This window comes from Schistocerca cancellata, chromosome 8, assembly GCF_023864275.1.
Source record: "Schistocerca cancellata isolate TAMUIC-IGC-003103 chromosome 8, iqSchCanc2.1, whole genome shotgun sequence".
Classification (NCBI taxonomy): Eukaryota; Metazoa; Arthropoda; class Insecta; order Orthoptera; family Acrididae; genus Schistocerca; species Schistocerca cancellata.
The window spans coordinates 575,887,407-575,909,066 of NC_064633.1; the positions used below are offsets into that span (position 1 = coordinate 575,887,407).

Below are 21,660 nucleotides of genomic sequence, written 5' to 3' on the forward strand. Positions count from 1 at the left end.
TATTATATTTCCATACAACATACTCTTTGCTATCCTAATAACATTTTCAAGCACCTTGCAATACTGTTTGTAATGGGCTACTGTAGCCTGATTGTCACTACTTCTAACATTTTGATATAATTCCCACTTTGTTCTACATGATGTCCTTATCCAACTAGTCAGCCGTCTGGGTTGCCTATTACTGCCAGTAACCTGTTTAGAAAATTCTAATGGAAAGCAACTCTCAAAGAGCATGAGAAATGTTTTAAGGAAAGCATTATATTTATCATCTATGTTATTGACATTATAAACATCCTGCCACTCTTGTTCCTTGACAAAGTTTACTCTCTATTCCTGTTGGAGTGGAAAAAACACAGTCTGCAACAGATCATATGAATTTAGGAGATCTACCAACAGCCTTTTTCTTGCACCATCATATACAAAATTTATATTGAAGTCACCACATATAACTAATTTCTGGTACTTCATACAAAGTGAATGAAGAACTCTCTCAAGCTTGAGCAGAAATTCTCTGAAGTCAGAGTTAGGGGACCTATAAAGAACAACAATTATAAGTTTAGTTTCACCAAATTCAACTGCCTCTGCCCAACATTCAAATATCTGTTTGTAGATTGTAGATTGTATTTTATTGGTCCTGTTGTCTACATAGCAGCTTATGCATAAGACATTGGACAAGTCAAGTTATAAATATACAGGCTGAAAGTCATTTCAAGGCATACATATTTAAGCTTACAATAATACATTTTACACGTTATTTATATAACACATTTCATAAATTTAAATATTCTTCAATAGAGTAAAAGCGGTGATGCCGTAAATATGACTTTAGAGATTTTCCAAATGTATTGACCTCAGTGATAGCTTTTATGTTTTCAGGAAGTTTGTTACAAAGCTTAACTCCCATGTGAAAAGTACCTTTTTGGCACAGTGCTGTGCTGATTTGAGTCATATGTAAGTTTCTGTTTTGTCTGGTAAAGTGCTCATGTATATCACAGTTTTTTTGCAGTCTCCAGTCCTTGCCTATTACATTTAATTTAAAGAACAAAAGGGTTTCCATAATGTATACACATGGTAATGGAGGAATACCAGATTTCTTAAACAGGGGTTTACAAGAGTCTCTAGGCTTGCACCCAAACAAGATTCTAATGACCCTTTTTTGTAGTTTAAAAGTGCTATTAGCTGTTTTAGAGTTTCCCAGAAGGTGACCCCATATCTAAGACGAGAATGAAAGTACGCATGATATGCATTCAATACTGTTTTCTCACTACAGCATGATTTTAATGAACAAAGAATGTAACATGTTTTGCTCAGTTCTGCATTGAGATATTCAATATGCTTATTCCATCTGATGTTACTCTGCTGCCAAAGTCCTAAGAATTTGGTTTCAGTACTGTTACCAACTGGTTCATCATTGATGGAGACTGATGGGATAAACATATCCTTGTTAGGAACATTGTGGAATTTTAGAGCAACGGTTTTCTTACTGTTTATTACAAGCTGATTACTCTGTGCCCAGCTGCTAAGTTGTTTTGTGACCGTGTTTACTGTCTGCTGTAACTGTTCGTCGTCGTCTCCTTTTAGTAGAATCGTGGTGTCATCTGCAAATATGATTGTTTTGTGTGCATCAATATTTAAGCTTAGATCATTTATGTACAGAAGAAACAGAAGGGGTCCCAATACTGATCCTTGTGGTACACCACATTTTATTTATTTATAGTCAGATAAGTGATTAGATACAGTTTTTAGTTCAGTGCAGTGCCATGATACATCTATGGGCTCAAATGGAATACTGTTTTTTACGGACATAGCTACTCCCCCACCCCACAAGGAACTCCTTGAAAAACAGCCAGCTAATCTGTATCCTGGTAAATGAGGTCCCTGAATTGTAAAATTATTTAAGTGGTGCTCCGATATATTAATGATTTCAGAGTCAACATCTATAAGCAGTACACTAACTTTATCTCTAATAACTCTTATATTTTGATGAAATATGCTAATTCCTTCTGTGCTTGGAAACATGATGTCCTCTGAAGGTGAGGCCTTAGTAGGAGGGACTTCCTTTACGCAGGTATACCTATCAGCTGACTTCAATCTAAAAAAGGTGCAGCTCTAACACCCAACTATTACAGGAATTTTTCCATGAGTGATCCCACCACCACCCACTACACTGTTACCTATAAGCTTTGCCAGCTTAGTGAAACTCGATCTACTGATAGACCCAACTGGCACCACTGAAATATGTCTAATATTGTCTACATTATCCCTTTCTCCCCTCTGCCATCAGCGCCCTCCCCAGCCCCATATTAACACGCCTCACAGCCTCATTAAGATAAGGCCGATCTTGACAATGAAACAGTTGCACGGAATGCACATTTGTGCCACCAGTTTGAGAAGCTATCTTTACCAGGTCACCACCTACATCATATTCCCCGTCCCTATCAAGACTGTTCCCTGCTCCACCCACTACCACTACCTGATCCTCCTTCGTAAAATTCCTACATTACTCCCCTATGCTGTTAATCACCTGAGCCAACACTGCACTAGGCTTCACAACGCAGTTATACTAACCACTCCCCACTTATATTAACCACACTTCTTGATATCTGCGTGAGTGAAACAATGTTCACAACAGCAAAACTGTGGCTTCAGCAGCCTTGTAGTTTCAGTCTCACATTCTACCAGAGATATGTCACTGTGCATCTCAACAACAAGGGTAGCAATGCAACAAGGTCCTAATGCAATTCCAGAGTATAATGGTGCCATCCTATGTTCCTATGGAAACCTAGTAGTTTCTGCAACATTACTGTGAACCACCATGGTGCAACTACTCAGATTGCACTTGTTGTCAGGAGCACCCTCTGACAGGACCACAACAGAATCCAGCATATGAGTTAGCCCAGGGCTGATCCGAATCAGTTCTGATGCAATCTGCGGAGTGTGAGACGAGTGTGTTATTGATTCAGCTTAGGTCTAATTTGTGGACCCTTTTTGGTACACGCGGAAATCTGACACAGCAGCACAGACTGGGCTTTGTTACGGAATATGGATTTGAATTTCCTTGCACTGTTCTTGAGTAAATTGCCTTTAGAAAAGTGGCAACAACTTTGGATCCATGACATGTACAAATCAAACAATAATTTCTGTGATATGGCGAGAGTGTTGGTTTTTCAACCATGGAGAAACTACGATTATAGTCCAATTAAAATTACTTGATGGTTGACATCTGTCACTTGATGCTACAGTGTTGTCACGTCCAGTGCTGGCTACTGCTTGCTTATAAGTGACAAACATGGTGGATCACTTCAAAAATGCTGTTAATGTGTAATGTGGAGAAATGTTGGAAGCAGGCATCGTGAGGTATGATGGAAATGTGAGATGCTCTATCCACAGCTGATTTTAAGTGATCAATGACTGAACTGCAGCAGAGACAAGTTTTCTAGCCCTGAATTTAAACTCATGTCCTAACCTATCCACAACCTCACGAAGTGCAACATATCTGAGAAAACAGCAATCAAAGACCTGCCTCAGAACTAAAATCATGATTGCTTTGTTCAATGTGTTTAAGGCTAACCTCTATGAACAAACTCAAGACAGAAAAATTTCAGTTTCAGCAGTATAATCAAACTAATTTCTCACTGTCACTGGTTACCTGAAATCATCCTCAACTGGCTACACGGGCTGCCGCAGTATCTAGGAATGATCAATACTGGTTGGCACTTGCTTGCAGATTATAGATCACACAAGCAGATTTCAAACAAATAAAGAATGATAGGAAGAAAAGAAGGAAAGTAAGATCAAATGAAAAAGTCAACATGATATTGCAAATGATGTGGCAAAGTATTACAAATAAAAGAAATTACATTTAAGCAATTAATTGACTAAAAATAATAATCAAAGTCTTTTGAATAAATTTAGAAAAATAAAAATTTTCACTGTATGGGATGAGATTCGAACCAAGGACCTTCCACAGTTCAGATTAATACAAAAATTTGGCTTCACGCAATATCGCATGAAGCTTATCTAATGGAAGTTGATATCTTTGTTTATAGTAACTACATATATAATGATGAATCACATGTTGAGCAGAAGAATCCAGTCGTTTGGTTAGTGCGGTGCATGAAATACGAAATAACAGAATTATGAAATAACTGACAAACTGTTGGCAACAGCAAACTGTTTGGGCATGACACTTGAGCACTATCACGGGAGGAAACCAGCTACAACAGCTGAAGTGTCAACTATCATGTAATTTTAGTCAGATGATACTAATGCAGACTGTGCCCAGTTATCAGGAGTTAACAAATGTTATATCACAAGCAGTGCATGTGTTAGTGAATGTAGCAGAACACTCCCCCACCACCCAAGTTAACATCTTTTCACCATTTACTGAACAATATGTAGAGAGAGTTGTTTTTCTGCCAATGACTGCAGTTACAGGGTGTTTCAAAAATGACCGATATATTTGAAATGGCAATAAAAACTAAACGAGCAGCGATAGAAATACACCGTTTGTTGCAATATGCTTGGGACAACAGTACATTTTCAGGCGGTCAAACTTTCGAAATTACAGTAGTTACAATTTTCAACAACAGATGGCGCTGCATGTGATGTGAAAGATATAGAAGACAACGCAGTCTGTTGGTGCGCCATTCTGTACGTTGTCTTTCTGCTGTAAGCGTGTGCTGTTCACAACGTGCAAGTGTGCTGTGGACAACATGGTTTATTCCTTAGAACAGAGGATTTTTCTGCTGTTGGAATTCCACCGCCTAGAACACAGTGTTGTTGCAACAAGACGAAGTTTTCAACGGAGGTTTAATGTAACCAGAGGACCGAAAAGCGATACAATAAAGGATCTGTTTGAAAAATTTCAACGGACTGGGAACGTGACGGATGAACGTCCTGGAAAGGTAGGGCGACCGCATAAGGCAACCACAGAGGGCAACGCGCAGCTAGTGCAGCAGGTGATCCAACAGCGGCCTCGGGTTTCCATTCGCCGTGTTGCAGCTGCGGTCCAAATGACGCCAACGTCCATGTATCGTCTCATGCGCCAGAGTTTACACCTCTATCCATACAAAATTCAAACGCGGCAACCCCTCAGCGCCGCTACCATTGCTGCACGAGAGACATTCGCTAACGATATACTGCACAGGATTGATTATGGCGATATGCATGTGGGTAGCATTTGGTTTCCTGACGAAGCTTATTTTTACCTGGACGGCTTCGTCAATAAACAGAACTGGCGCATATGGGGAACCGAAAACCCCCATGTTGCAGTCCCATCGTCCCTGCATCCTCAAAAAGTACTGGTCTGGGCCGCCATTTCTTCCAAAGGAATCATTGGCCCATTTTTCATATCAGAAACGATTACTGCATCACGCTATCTGGACATTCTTCGTGAATTTGTGGCGGTACAAATTGCCTTAGATGACACTGCGAACACCTCGTGGTTTATGCAAGATGGCGCCCGGCCACATCGCACGGCCGACGTCTTTAATTTCCTGAATGAATATTTCGATGATTGTGTGATTGCTTTGGGCTATCCGAAACATACAGGAGGCGGCGTGGATTGGCCTCCCTATTCGCCAGACATGAACCCCTGTGACTTCTTTCTGTGGGGACACTTGAAAGACCAGGTGTACCGCCAGAATCCAGAAACAATTGAACAGCTGAAGCAGTACATCTCATCAGCATGTGAAGCCATTCCGCCAGACACGTTGTCAAAGGTTTCGGGTAATTTCATTCAGAGACTACGCCATATTATTGCTACGCATGGTGGATATGTGGAAAATATCGTACTATAGAGTTTCCCAGACCGCAGCGCCATCTATTGTTGAAAATTGTAACTACTGTAATTTCGAAAGTTTGTCCGCCTGAAAATGTACTGTTGTCCTAAGCATATAACGGTGTATTTCTATCACTGCTCGTTTAGTTTTTATTGCCGTTTCAAATATACCGGTCATTTTTGAAACACCCTGTATATTTCTTGGTCTGTCAAATTTCTGCCTCAGGACATCCTAACTGTATCATCTAATAAAAACTGGAGCTGCTAAAGAATCTGGTGGAACTAGAGTTCTCAACATTATTTTCTTTACTACTAGAACATTTTTCAATGAAGAAACATACTATTGCAGCCAGATTAACATTTTGGCAGCAGAAAAAGACCTCCCAACAATCATACGCAGATTGGGCCACTGACTTGGAGGGATTAAGTAGGAATTGCAACTTTAAATGTTTGCATGGGCAGAATTACAGACTCTTAATCAGGGACATTATAGTGCAACTTAGGCCCAACTGGGAAGTGAGGAATCCATACTGATGAAATCAGATCTGCCTCTGATGGAAGAAATGTGATAACTCAAGCCTATGAAAATGTTTATGCAGCCCAGTGTTTGTTTACAATGGTAGAGACACTGAAGCAGTCATCTCCCTGGCACTTATCACATGGGATATCATGCAACCTCTGTCACGGCCATGACTATTCTATGGCCCCAACGATCTCATAAACAACCACATCTGTGGCAATGAGCCACACTAGTGGCAATGTAGTGGCCCAGCCATAACCTTTGCCTCTTTTTTCACAAATGCAGCAAGTGCTCCATTGGCATGTGGCATGCAACAAGTGCAGCAAAATGGGGTAGTTGCAGGAGGAATGTTGTTGCAGTTCCTATACAAATATGCCCCAATCTGAAGAAGTGTATCAAGTGACTGATAAATCCACAGACAAGTGACTGATAAATCTACAGAAGTGCAGACCTCTCAAAATGCATCCCAGAAAATATACTTAGATGCATTCATAGGCAAGCAGCCAGTGTAGTTACTCCTGGACACTAATTCTTCTGTGTTGTTGCTAAACCGATCTACAACTTACCTTGAGGGTCACCACTTTGAAAGCAACTGAGACAAATATGTGGGCCTGTGGACGCCATAATGTGCCTTTGCTAGGAAGGTTTTCAGTTCAATTCACAACCATGTCACTCGCACAGTAAGTTTTCTGCTGGTAGCTTAGTCCAAAATGGACTATGTTTTCGGAGAACATTATTTTACACTTTTGGATTTACGATTCATGAAAAAACAAAAAGACTCAAATACATCCTGCACAAGTGTTCTTTCATGCAACCATCCTTGACACATTTGAGGCTCAAACCTTTGGCTAACAGCACTTTATCAACAAAGGTCTATTTTGCTGCCATCATATATAAGGAAATGATGTATAAAAGGTGGCAACACAAGTAATTGCATGCTTGACAAGCATGCATGCACAAGTGTACTTTCCCAAGCATTCCTGCACTTGTGTATGATAAATTTGCATTACAGGGACAAACTAACTGAAGGCCGTAGCCCAGCAGAGTGGCTTCATAGCCACCCATCGACATGTTGTAACAGTTGCCAATGCATTTCATTGGTGAGGCCTCTCCCTTCTGGGTGGGCACTCTGGTGTACGCTCGTGAACTCAGACACTACCCAACCTGGATCTGTGTAACAATCTCCCCCTACTGTAGGTCTGTGATGTAACCTGTGGCCACCTCATATGGACTTCTGTGATGCCACATGAAATCAACTTTGATTACTCCCTCCTGATCAGCAGTAACCTGTTTCTCCATGCCTGGTGGACTCACCAATCCTGTAGTGACTCAAACAAATTCCATTGGGCCTCATTCTGAGACTGTCTTTCGTAGTGATGCCCATGGGTATCAGTCCACTGCCTTTCCCAATGATGGCTCTTCGGGACAAAACACCACCAACGTTCTTCTCCCCCAGCAGTGACTGCTGAGGAGGGAGGGGATGGGGTAGTAGTGGCATAAGATTACTATGGGAACTGAATAGTTGGCACAATATTACTGTTGTCTGCCAGATGCCACTACTACTCAGATGCCACTGATGTGACAATGCTAGATCCACCATGTAAGTTAGCCTAAGGCCTGTTTGACATGGAGAACCCTCCAGATATTGCTTTCCGACACAGAGGAAAGTTCGTGGGTGAAAGAAGAGTAAAGACAAAGGCTCAGTTGTCAACACTCAATAATTTCTGAGGAAATGATGAAGTTTCAACACTAATTTAACAGTCTATTAGGCAACGTCAGAGTAAATTGCTTGGCAACACAGCAGATAAGAGCACAGGTTTGTGTTTTACACCCCAGGTTCAAAATCCAATCTTAGTTTTTTTTATCTTCTGTTGCTGCAGATGAACGTGACATCAATACTTTTTGTGAAATCATAAAATGCAATGGAATTATTGACAAAACAAAATTTTTCAAATCTAACTAAAAACAGACTTTATGATCAGAAAATGTCTATCATCTTGTATCACTGAACAGTAACTAAAAAGCATATGAATTCTAATATTTCAAGTTTTGTCCACATTTCTGTTTTACACTTCACGAGAACCAGAGCCTTCAACCCTCATGATGACATTAACATCTATTATAAAACATTCAAAGCATAGAAATCTGGAGCACCAGAAACAACAAGTGAAATCACATATGCAACAGTCATATTTATTATTGTGAATATCATTAGAAAAAGCAACCTCATTAACAGTGCTAAATATTTAACAATCTGGAGTTAATTTCATGGTAAACCACTATGCATTACTTGTTATTCCCCTCTGCAGTGTGAGTGATGAGAACATGTCACTTCTGTCATCAGCAAATGTAATTCTTCACCTGTCAGTAAACTCATACATCTCAGCATTGTCAAGAGTGGCATACATTTTAGCAAAATTACTTTTAATGAACATCTCAGTATTCTGATTTCATTGACAAACAACACATTGTGTAAGGAAATGGAAATAATAGAATTTTTATGTTCTTCATTTCAAATCACTGTTAATTAATACAAAGTTGTGTAAGATTTTTTTATGAGAAAATCTATTTTCTTGTGTCAATAATTCCTTTGCATTTCATGATGTCACAGAAAATATGGATATCAAGTACTCCCACTACAAAAAAATAAACAAAAAACCATAAAACTGGATTTGAAAATGGGTCACAAAAATTAGAACCTGTACTCATAGCCACCACACTACCAACACATTTACATCCATCATCCACAAGGAGACAGATAAAGTGGCGTCAAAATTTTAGCCATTATTTTCTGAGAAATTAGTGAGTATTGGCACCTAAGCCAAAAAAGGAGCCTTAATTTTATCCCTTCTTTCACCCTGTGAAGTTTTGTCTGTGTCAGTGAGCGATTTATGTTATGATGAGATCTGTAGCGCGCATGGTAAGCGTGCTGCTGGTTCAGCTTAGAGGCTAATGCTGTGGGCTCTGGACTGAACTTCGCTTTAGAATGTGAGCTTAAGGCAGCTTGCACTGTTTCCCAGGAGCATCCTGGATTTAGCTCTTGTTGTAAATAAATGAGGGCGAAACACTACTATCTCATGTGTAGCTCACCTTTACAAAACATGGGGTGTAATCTGTCAAGCCACTGTAGTTGTCTGGGTGTTGGTGATCTCTGTGGCCAACCTATATCATTTAGAGATTTGTATTTGTGTAATTCCATGTCATGCCCACGAAACAGCTAAGGTCGTATACAGTCTACTCAGGCAGAACTACACTTTTCTAGGTAAGCCATATACAACTGAAGTGTAGTCAAGTCCTACAGATATTGCCTGCTAGCCTGCTGCTGACCGTTATGCCTGAACACTAAGCAGCCTTCCATCCCATCGGTACCCATCACCCTTGTCATTTGAAAGTTCCCCCCCAATCCATCCATCCCAATCATGCAGGTGGTTAAGCCAAGATCCCCATTCCCATGGACATCCAATGTTCTAGTACCACACAACACACAGGTCACTGAAGCATGACAAAAGCTTATGGTTATACAAGACTGGCTGTACTCACCAGCCTCAGCTCAGGAACACCAGGTTCATCACACACAGACCCAACTAATGTTCACCAGATGCCATAGACACCAAAAAAGACAGCTCCCTGAGGTGTTTGTCATTTGGAACAATGCAGGAGATATCAAACAGTGAGAGAGATAAGTCTAAAGAAATGTTTCCGTTCACTTATCAACGTGCTTGTGCTATCTTAGTTTGTTATCCAACTGGATGCTTAGTAATTTCACATTCATTTTCATGTAGTGGTTGCCACTGATCTCTGTTTCTGGTTTCTGGTTGGAATTGTGTACGTTTTTGTAAGATTAAGGTGTTTGCTGTGAAGCAGCTGTAAGTCTGTTCCGCTATTCTACAAGCTGTTGCATATGGAAGTGTTTGAACCCTTTATGAACATACTTCTATCATCTACAAACATAACTGTTTTTTCAAGAGTCCTCCAGTAGCCCTGCTGATACATATTTGATCAATTTAAATGAATAAAAGGCAAGCTTTTCTGCTAAATGTTCTTATAGAAGTGTAATTTCTCCGTGCCTGTTAAATATTCAGTATTTTACTTCAGGCAACAACAAGAAGAACAATGGAAGCAGCGGAGGTACTGGAAACTTCCTACAAGTAACCAATCAGCAGTCACAAACATCTCGTAATGTCACTCCTGTGTCAACACTGGTAAAGACATTGCAACAGCAGCAGCAGCAGCAACCCCAACAACCACTTCAAAAAGAACAGCAACAACAACAAGCAGCAAAGCAACCAAAATCTAGTGCAAGCACTGATGAAAACACCAAGCATGTATCAACACTTTCTGATCCAAAGAAAGAGAACTCATGTGAAGCAGCAAATGCTCAAAACAGACAACAAGCATCTAATCATCAACAACAACTTCAACTTCAACAGCAACAGAAGCAACAGCAGCAGCAAATGCAACAGAAGCAGCAGCAGCAAATGCACCAGCAACAACACCAGCAACAGCAGAAACAGTGCCAGCAGGTAATAAGAAACAGCAGTAATTAAATCTAAATAATTTAATTAATATTGTGTCAGCAAACATTCTCTCTCCTCGATCAATTTAAATTCTAAAGCTGTTTGAGAAAAGATAACTATTCAGAATATAAGAGAGGTATTAAACAACACAGACAGGCACAGGAACAACACTATAAACAGCATTGTTCACTTTTCACATATGGCTTCATATTCAGAAAACATAAATATGGCACAGAGATTCACAGACATGGCCACAGTCTATCAGAATGGTAGAGTGAAATACACAGTGTACATAAAGTCCGGGAACACTTTCAATTATTTATAGTACAAGAACTAAACATTGTACAGACATCATACATATTGCATTTTGAAGAGAAAGTCTGAAAATTTTTTTTACAAACATTCGATGTGCGAACCATGAGTGACCCAGCAGACGTCAATACGGTAATCGAATTCTTGCCATGCCCGTCCCAGCATGACATTACCGACTGTGGCAGTCACTTCTCATATTCTCTCCCGGAGCTCTGCAACATCACGTGGTAGAGGCGGTACATACACCACCGGAGTGAGATCTGGTGACCAGGGAGGCCATTTAGTGAAACAGCTGCCCCTTTCTGTAGCACAGCCGATCCATCGATGTGGCAGCTCCGTGTTCAGGTACCCACAAACTTCATGATGGAAATGGGGTGGAGCCCCATCCTGCTGAAAGATGAACGGAGAGTCCGACTGCATTTGAGGCATCAGCCATAGCTGCAACATGTTCAAGTAGGAATATCCAGTGACAGTGCTCTCGGCGAAGAAGAATGGCCCATACAGTTTTCTACGTGACAAGGCCACAAAACCTTTACCTTTGGGGAATCACGCTCAAATTCAATGCATTTGTGTGGATACTTTGTACCCCAGATTCAACAATTATGCCTGATCACTTTCCCATTAGTGTGAAAAGTGGCTTCATCACTAAAAATTAGGTGATCAACAACACTATCCCATCCTCATTCAATTGTTGCAACTGCAAACAAAACTCAAAATGCTCGTCTTCGTCGTCGTCATTGAGCTTCTGCACTAATTTCAATTTGAATGGTTTCATAGACAGCTTCTGTTGCAGGACTTTCTACACTGTCATTCAAGCCATTTTGAGTTCACGGGATGCATAACACAACGATTGCTTTGGACTCCTCATGAATGTCTCTCATACGTGCTCCACATTCACTTCACTCACACTGGGACGTTCTCTTCTCTTTTCCGAGCACAAGCAACCCGTCGCAACAAATTTGTAGTGCCAGTGGTAAATGTCCTTCCTTTTTGGTGGCTTCTTACCATACTTGCTTCTAAATATCCATTGAACAGCCATAGCACACTTGTTTTTGTCGAACCCCAACACACAGAAAGCTCACTCCGCACCTGAACTCACCATGTTTGCAACTACTGCTGACTGTCGGCAAATTACCAAACTCTGCTGTGCCGGTATACATGGAAAAAAACTTTCAGGTTTTCTCTTCAAAATGACATAAGTAGGATATCTGTACAATGTTTGGTTCTTGTGCAATAAATAATTGAAAGTGTTCCCGGACTTTGTGTACATCCTGTAGTAAGTTTCAAAATATGAGATACTATCTTCATCACCTGCTATATAAACTTATTTTTTAAATTTATTCATTCACACATTGTGCTCTATAAATACCATCAGAGTACCTTCAGGTAGACGGAACATGACAATTTGTATATTAGCAGGCAGCAAGAGCCACTGCAGACTACTTCTGTAAAGTATCCAAACTATGTACGGTTGTTTTCCCGCAACACCAGCTGTATTCCACCCAGGATTTTCAAGTATCATATTAAACTCAACCCTTTAAAGAGCTGACACAGATCTAAGGCTCTAAGGTGTCTAAATTAAAATGTTATATTTGTTCTGGCAGATAAATAAAAGGGGATATACTTTGCAAAGACACATATACTTAACATGGGAAAAAAGTAGGTCTAAACTAGGCAAAAATACAGTCACAGTGCTGAGATGTATATAAAACTAATCAGGTACTAAACAGTTAAATTACAGCTTATATACTGTTCAATGAACAGAACATGATTTCCATTTTGTCTGTATTCAATCTCACTTTAGCATTCTAAAACTTCTATATATATATATATATATATGGTTATAATAGAAGGAAACATTCCACGAAGGAAAAATGAATTTAAAAACAAAGATGATGTGACTTACCAAATGAAAGTGCTGGCAGGTCGACAGACACACAAACAAACACAAACATACACACAAAATCCAAGCTTTCGCAACCAACGGTTGCCTCGTCAGGAAAGAGGGAAGGAGAAGGAAAGACAAAAGGATATGGGTTTTAAGGGAGAGGGTAAGGAGTCATTCCAATCCCGGGAGCGGAAAGACTTACCTTAGGGGGAAAAAAGGACAGGTATACACTCGCACACACACACATATCCATCCACACATACACAGACACAAGCAGACATTTGTAAAGGCAAAGAGTTAGGGCAGAGATGTCCGTCGGGACGGAAGTACAGAGGCAAAGATGATGTTGAAAGACAGGTGAGGTATGAGCGGCGGCAGATTGAAATTAGAAATTAGCGGAGATTGAGGCCTGGCGGATAGCGAGAAGAACGACCCCATTAAGTTTTATTTACATTCCCTCCGCAAGCATGCCTTCGCCCTAGCCAGATTACGCTCACATATTTTATTTTCTCAGGCTTGTCTGACATTTGGCATAACCCCCAAAGGCCTCACACTTAAAGTTCCCATCTCTGGTTGCAACCCTTCTTTCCATCAGTCCCTATACCAGTTCCAAACTGAACAATCCATTGCCCTCACCCACCTAATCCTTCACCTACACATCAACTCAGCCAATGAACACACCCGTCAACTCCTATCCTTAATAAAAGTCCTCAATCTTTCCTCTCCCACATCCACACCGGCTATTCAGAGCATCCTCCTACAGGCCAACCGCCAATTAGAACAGCATGCCACCCTTCACCTCAAAAAACTATCCAATCTCCTGGTTTCCCACCTCCGGAAAGGCAACTCACTCACCCTTCACAACCTTTCCAGCAAACCTCAACCACCTCTCATTGCACACAAACCCAGTCTCTCCCATCTACTCAATCTCCCACTTCCAGCTCCACTCCCTCCAAAACCTCAAAATTCCGATCAACACAATCTGGCACCACAACACCCTAATTCAGTAGTTAACCTTTCCTCCAAACCTCTCTCCCAATCCGAAACCTCTGTCCTATCCAAAGGCCTCACCTTCAGCCCCACTCCCAGATTCAACCAAACAGCCCTCGTCAAAGATTTACTGTCCTACACTCGTACTCTCTGCTGGAAGTATCACTTTGCCACGAAGAAAAATGATCCTAATCCTACCCCTAATGATCCAACTCCCCGAGACACTATCCAAATTGAACCCTGCCTGGAACAGTTCCGTCCTCCGTCACAGCGGGACCCACCTCCTCTTCCTCAAAATCACCCTCTCCAAACCTTCCAGGAATTTCTGACTTCCAGCCTTGCCTCTCAATCCTTCTTAAAAAACCTTAATCCTACTCCCAACATCACCACTGCTGAAGCCCAGGCTATCCGTGATCTGAAGGCTGACCGGTCCATCGTCATTCTTCCGGCGGACAAGGGTTCCACGACCGTGGTACTTGATCGTCGGGAGTACGTGGCTGAGGGACTGCGTCAGCTTTCAGACAACACCACATACAAAGTTTGCCAAGGTAATCCCATTCCTGATGTCCAGGCAGAGCTTCAAGGAATCCTCAGAACCTTAGGCCCCCTACAAAACCTTTCACCTGACTCCATCAACCTCCTGACCCCACCGACACCCCGCACCCCTACCTTCTACCTTCTCCCTAAAATTCACAAACCCAATCATCCCGGCCGCCCCATTGTAGCTGGTTACCAAGCCCCCACAGAACGTATCTCTGCCTACGTGGATCAACACCTTCAGCCCATTACATGCAGTCTCCCATCCTTCATCAAAGACACCAACCACTTTCTCGAACGCCTGGAATCCTTACCCAGTCCGTTACCCCCAGAAACCATCCTTGTAACCATTGATGCCACTTCCTTATACACAAATATCCCGCACGTCCAGGGCCTCGCTGCGATGGAGCACTTCCTTTCACGCCGATCACCTGCCACCCTACCTAAAACCTCATTCCTCATTACCTTAGCCAGCTTCATCCTGACCCACAACTTCTTCACTTTTGAAAACCAGACATACCAACAATTAAAGGGAACAGCCATGGGTACCAGGATGGCCCCCTCGTACGCCAACCTATTCATGGGTCGCTTAGAGGAAGCCTTCTTGGTTACCCAGGCCTGCCAACCCAAAGTTTGGTACAGATTTATTGATGACATCTTCATGATCTGGACTCACAGTGAAGAAGAACTCCAGAATTTCCTCTCCAACCTCAACTCCTTTGGTTCCATCAGATTCACCTGGTCCTACTCCAAATCCCATGCCACTTTCCTTGATGTTGACCTTCACCTGTCCAATGGGCAGCTTCACACGTCCGTCCACATCAAACCCACCAACAAGCAACAGTACCTCCATTACGACAGCTGCCACCCATTCCACATCAAACGGTCCCTTCCCTACAGCCTAGGTCTTCGTGGCAAACGAATCTGCTCCAGTCCGGAATCCCTGAGGCATTACACCAACAACCTGACAACAGCTTTCGCATCCCGCAACTACCCTCCCGACCTGGTACAGAAGCAAATAACCAGAGCCACTTCCTCATCCTCTCAAACCCAGAACCTCCCACAGAAGAACCACAAAAGTGCCCCACTTGTGACAGGATACTTTCCGGGACTGGATCAGATTCTGAATGTGGCTCTCCAGCAGGGATACAACTTCCTCAAATCCTGCCCTGAAATGAGATCCATCCTTCATGAAATCCTCCCCACTCCACCAAGAGTGTCTTTCCGCCGTCCACCTAACCTTCGTAACCTCTTGGTTCATCCCTATGAAATCCCCAAACCACCTTCCCTACCCTCTGGCTCCTACCCTTGTAACCGCCCCCGGTGTAAAACCTGTCCCATGCACCCTCCCACCACCACCTACTCCAGTCCTGTAACCCGGAGGGTGTACACAATCAAAGGCAGAGCCACGTGTGAAAGCACCCACGTGATCTACCAACTGACCTGCCTACACTGTGATGCATTCTATGTGGGAATGACCAGCAACAAACTGTCCATTCGCATGAATGGACACAGGCAGACAGTGTTTGTTGGTAATGAGGATCACCCTGTGGCTAAACATGCCTTGGTGCACGGCCAGCACATCTTGGCACAGTGTTACACCGTCCGGGTTATCTGGATACTTCCCACTAACACCAACCTGTCAGAACTCCGGAGATGGGAACTTGCCCTTCAGCATATCCTCTCTTCTCGCTATCCGCCAGGCCTCAATCTCCGCTAATTTCTAATTTCAATCTGCCGCCGCTCATACCTCACCTGTCTTTCAACATCATCTTTGCCTCTGTACTTCCGTCCCGACGGACATCTCTGCCCAAACTCTTTGCCTTTACAAATGTCTGCTTGTGTCTGTGTATGTGTGGATGGATATGTGTGTGTGTGCGAGTGTATACCTGTCCTTTTTTCCCCCTAAGGTAAGTCTTTCCGCTCCCGGGATTGGAATGACTCCTTACCCTCTCCCTTAAAACCCATATCCTTTTGTCTTTCCTTCTCCTTCCCTCTTTCCTGACGAGGCAACCGTTGGTTGCGAAAGCTTGGATTTTGTGTGTATGTTTATGTTTGTTTGTGTGTCTGTCGACCTGCCAGCACTTTCATTTGGTAAGTCACATCATCTTTGTTTTTAAATTCATATATATATATATATATATATATATATATATATATATATATATATATATATATATATATATATATATATATATATATAGTTATAATAGAAGGAAACATTCCACGAAGGAAAAACATACCTAAAAAAAAAGATGATGTGACTTACCAAATGAAAGTGCTGGCAGGTCGACAGACACACAAACGAACACAAACATACACACAAAATTCAAGCTTTCGCAACAAACTGTTGCCTCATCAGGAAAGAGGGAAGGAGAGGGAAAGACGAAAGGATGTGGGTTTTAAGGGAGAGGGTAAGGAGTCATTCCAGTCCCGGGAGCGGAAAGACTTACCTTAGGGGGAAAAAAGGACGGGTATACACTCGAACACACACATATCCATCCACACATATACAGACACAAGCAGACATATTTGGTCTTTAAATATGTCTGCTTGTGTCTGTATATGTGTGGATGGATATGTGTGTGTGTGCGAGTGTATACCCGTCCTTTTTTCCCCCTAAGGTAAGTCTTTCCGCTCCCGGGACTGGAATGACTCCTTACCCTCTCCCTTAAAACCCACATCCATTCGTCTTTCCCTCTCCTTCCCTCTTTCCTGATGAGGCAACAGTTTGTTGCGAAAGCTTGAATTTTGTGTGTATGTTTGTGTTCGTTTGTGTGTCTGTCGACCTGCCAGCACTTTCATTTGGTAAGTCACATCATCATATATATATATATATATATATATATATATATATATATATATATATATATATATATATATATACGAAAGCGCTGGCACGTCAATAGACACACAAACAAACACAAACATACACACAAAATTCAAAATTCTAGCTTTCGCAACCAACGGTTGCTTCGTCAGGAAAGAGGGAAGGAGAGGGAAAGACGAAAGGATTTGGGTTTTATGGGAGAGGGTAAGGAGTCATTCCAATCCCGGGAGCGGAAAGACTTACCTTAGGGGGGAAAAAAGGATGGGTATACACTCGCACACACACACACACATATCCATCCACACATATACAGACACAAGCAGACATATACATAGGCAAAGAGTTTGGGCAGAGATGTCAGTCGAGGCGGAAGTGCACTTTAAATAAAATGTAACTTTTTGAGATGCAATACTGAAGGCAGTAGAGGATCATTAAGACAAAAAGGCAAAAGTCCACTTGCAATCCTTGGATAACACACAAGATACTCAATTTAATTCATGTATGGTGAAAATATAAAAGTACAGGAAATGAAACAGGCAAAGGAGAGTACAACTGTATAAAAAATGAGTGACAAAAAATGCAGAGCTGTGACACTGGAATGGCAAGACAACAAATGCGAGGCCAGATAAGCATACTTGACTAGGAAAATATACATGTCACCTACAGGATAATTAAAAAGACCTATGAAGAAAAGAGAAGCAGCTGCTTGGAAGCCTTCTTGTAACTTCCTTTGCAGTAATTTCTTATGACACGGGTGTTTGAATAAGTGGCTTGTAATTTGAACTCCTTATGTAGTTGCTCCTGACAATACACTGGCACAATTGTTACAAGGTTACAGGCTGCTCTCTCTCTCTCTCTCTCTCTCTCTCTCTCTCTCTCTCTCTCTCTCACACACACACACACACACACGTGCCATGCACATGGCAATCATTCTACTGTGCATCACTGAAATGAAATACAAATCATGGAGACCCTCTCAGTGAGATCTAGGTAATTTGTGCTTTGGTTTTTGTGGAGTTCCAGAGTGGATATTAAGTCTTTCATGGTAACACTTTGGTATAAAGTATAATTTAATTAACTTTGGATGAAATTTCAAGCTTTATTTGTACTTAGTCTCCATTATTTGAGGAACTGGCAAGCAAACTAAGTGTAAGAAATACATCTGTATTCCTCTTTTGAGTGTGGGATGGGTTTTATACAGCATTACATCAAGGAGATGATGGTAAGATACAACTGATAAGGCAATGAATGAGGTGCTGTCTCCTCCTGTGACCCAAGATCAGTGGGTGCAATGCATATTAATTTATGGTACTATCTATCACATCAAAATGTTATTTTATCCCCGATCAATCTTATTGAACTTGGTCGCTGTTGTTCAGTGGCCAATTGTGAAAGGAGACTGCAACCAGTCATTGATACTTTTCAGTGCCATTATCAGTTTCAGGCCATTATACTCTCGTTTTGTTCTTCATTCCAAAAAGACTGCTTTGATTCACTTCTCCACACTATTCTGTCCTGTGAAAGTCTCTTTATTTCTACATATCTATTGCAATATATATTTGTACAAACCTGCTTACTATGTTCAGGCCTTGGTCTCCCTCTACACTTATTACTGTGCAAACTTCCATCCATTACCAAATTAACAATTCCATTGCTGTCTCAGGATAGGCCACAATCCTGTCTCACTCCCTTGGAACATTTCTTTATCACATTCTATAATATTGTTTCCAAGTATATTTTCCTTGCATAGCCTCTCTGTATATTCCTTCCACCTTTCAGCTTCCTTTTTATGTTAGGACTGTCTTGCTGCATGCCATTTTCCATGACAAATTCAAAGGAAAGGCCTTCCACTGAAAAAAGCTGCAGCAGCATGTGGATTGTGTAGTACTGGTGAGCCAACTGTCCCCAAGAAAGGCCCCTGCAAAATCCAGGTGAATCAGCTCCATGGCTCCAACAGCTTTGGCCAGGGAAAATGAGATCAAGGAGGAGCAACCTTATAAGGCAAAGAGTCCACGCACAAAGGAGCAACTCAATGTCCTTCTAGATCCCTTCCAGTATATATGTTGTTGGGCCATGTGCTTGGTCATGACAATGCCCCAGTGATGACTATAAAGGAGAAATGTGTGAGCTACAGGATAGACTCTGTGTCTGTAGGAACTGCCAAAAGTGGGAGCTTAACGATGGTGCACTTGTGCTTGCTTGTGGGCCAGACACCAAATGCTGACAAGGCATGACATAGATACTCGATCTCAGTTTGGAAGGAGCACTTGTCCAAATAGACAGTGAGCCCAGCCTGAAGGAGGATGTAAAACAGTATGTCAAGTTACACAGGTGCTCATCAGCTGAGAATGCAGTGACAAAAATGTCATCGAGGTAGTTTGTTGATCCAAGGGCATCACAGAGCCGGGGTCTGAGGTAATGCTGTAACAAGTCTGGAGTCAAACTAACACCAAAGGTGAGCTTTTTGTATTTACAGCATCCAGAAGGCATACTGACCACCACTATTTGCTGGCTGGTTTCGTGGAGGGGCAACTATAGATAGGTATCCACCAGGTCAATTTTGGGGGATGATAATCCTGTGGCCTAGCTTTTCCATGAATTCATCCAGCTGTGGAAGAGGATAGGTATCGAGGTTCACCATTCCCTGAAAGTTGCCACACAGGCAGACGGTGCCATCGTACTTCTCTACAGTGACCAATGGTGTAGTCCACAAACTGTTGGAAATTAGTTCCACAATACCACCTGCCTCTAGGCAGTCCAACTCCTTCTTCATCCTGTCCCACAAGGCAAGTGGAAGGTATGCACCTTGCAAAACTCCCTGCATCCAGGTGGGGAGTAATACTGGGGTGAAGTCCTTGAACACGAAGCTGAATAAGACAGTGATAATCTAACTGTACATGTGAACATCAACCTATGATGAAGAAGAGATGGAAAGAGTGTACAGTGAGATAAAAGAGGCTGAAACATGGTCAAAGGATGAGACAATCGGATCAATATGGAACACCTGAATGCATCAGTTGGAAAAGGAAGAGATGGACCTTTTGGCTTGAAGATAGAAATTAACGGGGAGATAAATTAGAAGAATTCTGTGCAGAACATATGTGGTTTCCACACCATCCATGGAGAAGGTATACAAGGAAAGCTGCTATAGGTAGGAGGACAGAACATCTTCATTCCTGTTACACAAAGGTTCTGGAATCAAATGAGAGACTGTAGGAGCTACCCAGACATTGATAGTGACCATAACACAGTGATAGGAGCACATGATCTGAAATTCAAAAATGTTAAAGAAAAGAAATTGTAAGGAATGGGATCTGAATAGAATAAAGAATGATATCATGAGGTCGACATATGAGGAACAAACAAACATGGCAACATTCAAATGATAGAGCACAGCAATCAGTAATCCTTTTCTTTTGGGTTTTATTAGGCAAATCAAGATTCCACTGCCTAGACTACTATTAGTAATCTTGAATGAACTGTGACAGAAGCCCAAACAACAAAGGACCGGCATATTAGGACATGCATTGATACCATGAAATAGTGCATTGATAAAGACTATGCACTAGCTGAAATCTAAATTTGCCTAATAAAACCTGAAAGAAAAGGAAGACTGATTGCTGTGCTCTATCATTTGAAAGTCATATCACAGTTGTTGCATGCACTCACATTCCTACTAGAAGGTAACTTGAGGAGAAACATGGTAACAGTTATGAACAATACCAGAAATGTTGAAGAAAGATGGGAGCCCTTGAAAAGAAATATCCTATGAGCAGCAAACAAAGCAGTTGGGAGACAGAAGGCAAAACATAAAAAAGAATGGATTACAGAAAGCATAGTAACAAAAATAATTGTAAGATGTAACCTGAAACAAGATTGCACTAAGGAGTGACTAAGGTAATATAGAGCACTGAGGAATGAAATCAACTGAGAGTCAAAAAAGTCTTAACAACATTTCTTGGAGGACCAATGCAAAGAAGTCTGAGAAATGATCGTAGGATGGCTGGAATCAGCCCCGTAAATCAATTAAACAATTATTTGGAAAGATTCAAATAAAATGCAGTGGAGCCCAAATTGAAGATGGAATAGTATTACATGAGCAGAAAGACATAGTAGAAAGGTGGAAACAGTACCTTGAAAAACTGTATGCATGAAATAATGAGGATCTGGAACTGGAGAATGATGAGGAAATTGATCTGGAAGAAGCAGGATCTTGTGTGATGAGTTTGCCCTAGCAGTCATGCAGCCAAAACCTGGGAAAGCCACAGGAGTTGATGATATACC

The 21,660-nt window shown here is 41.7% G+C and overlaps 1 protein-coding gene across 1 annotated transcript in view; it reads left to right on the forward strand.

The window, feature by feature from the left end:
• LOC126095764 (transient-receptor-potential-like protein) overlaps positions 1-21,660 on the forward strand; it is a 191,057-nt gene that overhangs the window by 149,247 nt on the left and 20,150 nt on the right. The window contains exon 18 of the mRNA XM_049910569.1: positions 10,398-10,825. Within this exon, the coding sequence (XP_049766526.1) occupies positions 10,398-10,825 (428 nt within the window). The remainder of the gene's footprint in view (positions 1-10,397; positions 10,826-21,660) is intronic.